The sequence below is a fragment of the Oncorhynchus tshawytscha genome, linkage group LG13 (genome assembly GCF_018296145.1).
Source record: "Oncorhynchus tshawytscha isolate Ot180627B linkage group LG13, Otsh_v2.0, whole genome shotgun sequence".
Taxonomy (NCBI): Eukaryota; Metazoa; Chordata; class Actinopteri; order Salmoniformes; family Salmonidae; genus Oncorhynchus; species Oncorhynchus tshawytscha.
Window position 1 is genome coordinate 68,081,357 of NC_056441.1, and position 6,252 is coordinate 68,087,608.

The window sequence follows — 6,252 nt, forward strand, 5'->3', positions numbered from 1 at the left end:
TTCAACACTGTTTTTGAAAGAGATTTTTGTACCTGTTGCTAATGATAGACCTTTATTCAAAGATCCTGATTCCCCAGTAGCTGTTTCACTTCAGGGAGAGGCTTTCTCCATATTTGTTTGTGTTGTCCATACATCATGTGGTGTTGTTGCATGGCATGGTGCAATCATTTTCTTATTCGTTTTGGTGTAGCTGAGGAGGTCATGCGTCTTCTTACAGGTATTCCAGTCATCCGGCGGTTGGCCAAGCAGCGTGGCGAGGACGGCCAGCACAAGGTACTGACCTGCGAGGCTGAGGGCTCCCCCAAACCCACTGTGGCCTGGAGCGTCAACGGCACCTCGGTATGAACAAACACAGACATCTTCCCTAAGGTGCCAGGACACTCCACTGACACACAGGAGGTGCCATTAGACTTCACACTCACAGGGACACTCATTATACAGACCACACATACTGTATTTATCCATCAGTTACTGTAAAACGCACAACACCCTTATCTATCCTGGAATAGCAGTAAAGACTCATAAAATCATTAGTCTATCTGGAATTCTCTCAAAGCAACACCTTGTGCCATGCACCCATTTTTCTGTGGCGTGCCACCACATGAATGCAACGGAACACACAAATCATCGCCATCTTTCCGGGTGTGTTACTGCCGATATGAAAGCAGCTCCTGACCTTATAAAAACAGTCAATTTAAGCTTCCTTTTATTGGAATCTGTCAGGAAGCCAGGGAACTCTAAATCTGGGAGGTTTACAGTCAATGAACCTTTGGATGTCTTTGTAGTGAATCAGTGCTTGTGGTATTTTACTGTCCACACTATTTCAGACAGACTAACTTCCCCCATAATGTCTTTCACTATGTTACTATTTGTGACTTCCTAAGTAACTTCTCTTCTTGAAACTTTTCAGACTGACACTTCCCAAACTGATGGACTCAGTGTTTTTGTAGATAGGTTTCCTTCTCTCAGAAGCACACCACGTTTATTATGCATTGGTCTGTCATGAAGACAAAGGATTTTTGTTCTTGGCGTACCTGTGTGTGCACTGATAGCACAGCTACACAATGAGCCAGCGTGAGATTGTGTGTGTGTGTGTGTGTGTGTGTGTGTGTGTGTGTGTGTGTGTGTGTGTGTGTGTGTGTGTGTGTGTGTGTGTGTGTGTGTGTGTGTGTGTGTGTGTGTGTGTGTGTGTGTGTGTGTGTGTGTGGTCATGTCAATGTGTGTGTGGTCATGTCCCATGACCACACACACACCCATTGGGTCTGCATGATTAATCCACTCCAAAGCTGCACTGACCTCTTTCGATGAATATTCTATGGCTGAGTCACTCACACACAGTAATTTAGTCACAGCTCACATTTCTGCGCATCTGGGGACAAACACACCAGTGCATTCAACGTTTAGAAAAAAAACCTGTTCACGGTAAATAGGATAAGACATCAAATGTAAGTTTAGTGCTGGCTCTTTTCATAGCAGATGCACCATATCGTATTCTTAGAAGATGTGAAATGGGTGTTGCCTGTTTGTCTGGGGGTTTCTCTAGTCCTCTGCCTCTATGCCCTGAAGATACTTCTTTTCACGAATAGGTTGAGCCTCACGAAAATACAACACCACCTCCTAGTGGTAGTACGTGAAATATACATATTTTATTTGATTCGAACAACATTCATTATGCCATGGAATAATATAAGATTCCATATATTCCTCGCAATAGAATTCTATGATATGCATCTTTGTGCTATTACTGAAGAGGAAGCAGCTATGTTCTGCATGGCATTTAAATCTCCATCAGATACACAAGATATACGATATGCCATTATACACTAACAGCTGCGTCTATTTAATTTTCAGGCTGATGAAAGTCCCTACGTCAATGGGAAGATCTCATACAAGCTGACCATTGTGCCTACAGTCAACCTGACCGTTGTCTGCACTGTGTCCAATGAGCTTGGCCAGGACACCAGGGCTATTAACGTGTCGACCTGTAAGTACAGTGTGGTGGTATGGCCTAAAATTCCCTGTCCTATCCCCTTCCTTCCTCTCTAAAGGGTAACTCACTAATCCTTGTGTGAATCCGGTCGATCACCCTCTCCCGATGCTAACAAACTCCCATGATGATTAGTAAAAAAGTATGGAAATGTTTTATGGAAGGAACCTTGCCATGGGGACCTAGTTCTTGTCTCTAGCCAACCTAAAACATGCTACTATGCATACTGGACATACTATGCATGCTCCTTGGCAATAATTTCCCTTTGGTTTCTGCAGTATCTGATTAGATAAATCAGTACCGACAGCCATATCTCATTCATCTTTGTGTTTTTGGAAAAGCATTTTTCCCTTTTTCATTCTTCTCCCTCACTTTTGGTCTGTTTGTCGGGATGCTGGACTATCCTTTCCCCCCTTTGATGTCATATTCTCAGTTTGCATGCGACCAGGAAATCTAAACAACCCACACCGTGTTACAGTCAATCTAGAGTCTAACATAGCCGATAACACACTGTCTGACCAATAACATTATACAGTATACTTAACTGATTTCTGGGTTGGACGTTAATATAACTTTATATCTGATTTCAGTATTTGAGGAGGTGAGAATGGATAAACAAGGTAAGTTGTGATGATCTTATTTAACATTTCCTGTAGCAAGAGGGAGGAGAGGAGGGATTCTGTAGAAAAATATACAAGCTTCCCAGAGAAAGTGGAATCTGTTATTGTGCATTATACCCTCCAGAGCACAATCTCAGATTAACAGCATCCACAAATTGCCCCACTGCTGAAACACTGTTGAACAACAAGATGTGGTGCTGGGGATGTAGGAAATATTTGTTAAGATAAACATACACATTCTGAGGATCAGAAGGAGCGGAGCCACCAGCATCCTGACAATCTCTCAATGTTATCCATCCTTTAATTTGCCAATATTGTATTTATTACATGTTCACAAGGAGCAGTTCACATTTATCTAAATCATAATACAGAAGGTTACAAATTCTATAACAACCATTGAGTTTTGCAGCATGAATGTGTATACAGTACCTTATTCATTCATATGTATTCATTGACATTTATACACAGGTTTGGGGAGTAACTGATTACATGTAATTAGTTACATGTAAACGGATCATTTTTTCTTCTTCTGTAATCAGTTATGTTACCAGCAAAAATATTGTAATCAGATTACAGATACTTTTTTAAAAGTAGATTATTGGATTATTTTTAAATGTAGAAAGGATGTTTTGTGAAAAAATACATTGACACCTTTCTATTTTCTTAATGAAATTCAATTCAGCATTGAAAAAAGGCACAAGTTTAACTCCATTGGCCTCCCACAGTGAAAAAGCTGAAATTCACTACTTTCGTTGATCTGCTTGCTCTGCTCCCATATTTATCCTCATGTTTTACCATTTTCTTTTGGGACTCAAGTTTGTTCCACCTGAGTGTTTTACTTGCCATTACTGTGATATGTTGTTGTTGTTTATCTACCTTAGTTGAATGCACTAACTGTAAGTCGCTCTGGATAAGTGTGTCTGCTAAATTACCAAAATGTAAGTGTTTTGCAAGTGTTCATTTTTACATTTGCATTTAGGTAATTTATCACACACTCTTATCACACCATTGTCAGCAGACTTCTGATACCAATGCAGGATGAAAGGGGGACACAAAATTGTGAACCGCTATAAAATAAATGGTATAGAAAAGTATTATTATTTTATTTTTTTGTAATACAGGTCTCGAAAGTATATTGTTACCAAATACATTGGATGTAGTACTTCAGGCTGGTGAAATACAAAATACTCAAAAGTAATTGAAATACGTCACCTCTGGTCAGAGACCACTATGATGACATACCAAATGCGTTTGATTGATCCTTTTTGTCTTCTTCTAATACCTCTTAAAAGGAAAGTAATCCAAAAGTAAGTAATCAGATTACATTACTGAGTTTGGGTAATCCAAAATTTACGTTACCGATTACAGTTTTAGACAGGTAACTAGTAACTGTATCAGATTACATTCCAAAAGTAACCTACCTAACCCTGTTTATACATACGCAAATGTATTTTTTGCAGTCTCTTCATTTGCAGAATGTTCTCTCCTTGTGTCTGATGTTTCTCCTCTCTCTCTCTGTGCCTTTACAGGCTCATCAGATGACAGTGACACAACAAAGTTGGTGGTGGGAGTTATTGTTGGTCTGCTCCTGGCCACTGTAGTTGTGGGTCTAGCATACTGGCTGTACATGAAGAAATCCAAGTAAGTTCATTAAATCAAAATGCCATTCATATATAGCATGTTATGGTGATGTATGTATTATTATTGGAGGGCTGTGATTTGTGTTAAACAACTTGATTTGTGTTAAAAGGCAAGGCAGCTGGAAGACTGGTGAGAAGGAGGATGGATCCACTGAGGAGAGCAAGAAACTAGAGGAGAAAATAGAGGAGAAGCTGGAGGAAAACAGCCAGAAAGTTGAGGTGTAAAGAAAAGGAATGTTTAAAGAATGAGAGAGAAAAAAGGTAAAGAACATGTCTTGAAAAACACATCTATTACTGTATATTAGAATATTTACTTCTTATGTTTTAGATTAAAAGATGCCGTTAACATCATCACAATTCTTCTGCAGTGCAGAAGCAGAAACTAGACGCTTTGGCTCACTTCTGTTAAAATTTGAAAAGGGGGCATTGAACTGGATGAAGACCGTTTGGATTTGGACTTATCCACAAAACTTTATTTCCTCTGAATATTGAAAGAAGAAAACTGGCTAAATGAAAGGATATGTGTTGTACATAAGCATAAATTGTCTGCTCTATGGTTAAAATGTGTTACCTTTCCTTTGTAATAGTTTTTGTTTCAAGTGTTGGTTAAGAAGGATTTGGTCAAATTGAGAAAAATGCCAATTGGAGTGTTTGGCTTGGATTTAATTAACGTTATTGCTATTAGAATAACTACTGGACCATATGCCTTTTCTGTAAGGATGTGTGCATTGGCCTATACCTCCCTGACCCTCAATGCATTATAGAGGATCTGAAGGTGTTCGCCGCTGTTCCATCTCAGTTCCATATCATCAACACAACCAAACACCCATTAACACAACCGAACACAGTCAATACATTTTGTACATTTTTTATGGAACATACACTGCCATTTTGTGTAGTCTCCATTGGAAAAATAAACTGTTGAATATTTTAATGAAAGGGCTAAGGGAAGGGTATAGGCTACATAACTAGCTTTGGTTGTAACGTAATATGAGTTAAGCATTATACCAAGATGCATCACTTTGCATTGCAGGAAGTAGAAGATCTGTTGTACAAATTATTTCATGACATGTTACATGGTTCCTGTTTGTTTTTTGTACATTTTTGCCATCAAAAGTATCAGGAGATTGAGTGATGCTGTTAGCCATGCAGTACACTCTGACCATCTGTTTGTGTATCAGTGGGTTGTGTTTAGTTTGGACATAACCACTACATTACAGAATATGTCTTATCTCAGTTGTGTTCATAGTGTTAAATTCTGTGCTTTTATGTCATTTTGTATGTGTAAAGAGACAAGTTGTCCAGTAGTTGCATACTTCACAATTTAGGTCAGGGTTATGAGTAGCATTTACTGAACCTGCAAATATATCAGACCTAGATGTAATTGTGATTTGTTTTGGTTATTTTTAGCTATTTATATTGTTCAAGATTACAAGGTTAGCATCTCTGTCAGTTATATTCAATTATTCTCACAAATGTAACCACTTAGCTTTAAAGGTACTGAACAATTGATAGTAATTTCTTGCAGTTATTTGACAGTAATAATTATAATGTAAGCCATCTGTGGATTTTGAGGCTTCTGTAGATTTCTATGAGATTTACCACATATCTCATACTGTCAGCTTGCTGTTTGTGTCCTGCGTTGTAGTTAATGTGAAACCAACAAATTGGAAATAAGACCAAAGAGGGTAAATATTGCCATGCAAGTATTGTAAATACTGGTTTTTGTTTTTGTACTTTTGTTTAAAATAAAGTGTAGCCTACATTTTGAAGAATCATGTTAAATAATGTTTTGTTGGCTCTGTCATTCTGCTCAATACATCATAAAAAGTATTGCCATCAGATATCTTTGAGAATAGGTACATAAACACCCCCAAATCCCAGAGAATCAGTCTCTTTTCATTCGTATCATCCATAAATCCATATTTTACAATTGGACCACTATTGGGCATTCCTCAACACTAATAGCAGGGCACTGGTAAGTCAATTCAGAATCACACAGGAC

The 6,252-nt window shown here is 38.4% G+C and overlaps 1 protein-coding gene across 3 annotated transcripts in view; it reads left to right on the forward strand.

Moving 5' to 3' along the window:
* LOC112265564 (CD166 antigen homolog A) overlaps window positions 1-6,019 on the forward strand; it is a 64,717-nt gene extending 58,698 nt beyond the window's left edge. For 2 of the 3 annotated variants that reach the window (XM_024442975.2, XM_024442977.2), the window contains exons 11-15: window positions 218-339; window positions 1,852-1,984; window positions 2,578-2,607; window positions 4,137-4,248; window positions 4,358-6,019. In XM_024442975.2, the coding sequence (XP_024298743.1) occupies window positions 218-339; window positions 1,852-1,984; window positions 2,578-2,607; window positions 4,137-4,248; window positions 4,358-4,472 (512 nt within the window). In that variant the 3' untranslated portion in view covers window positions 4,473-6,019. The remainder of the gene's footprint in view (window positions 1-217; window positions 340-1,851; window positions 1,985-2,577; window positions 2,608-4,136; window positions 4,249-4,357) is intronic. The other variant, XM_024442976.2, reaches the window with a different exon arrangement.
* Window positions 6,020-6,252: the final 233 nt, after the last annotated feature.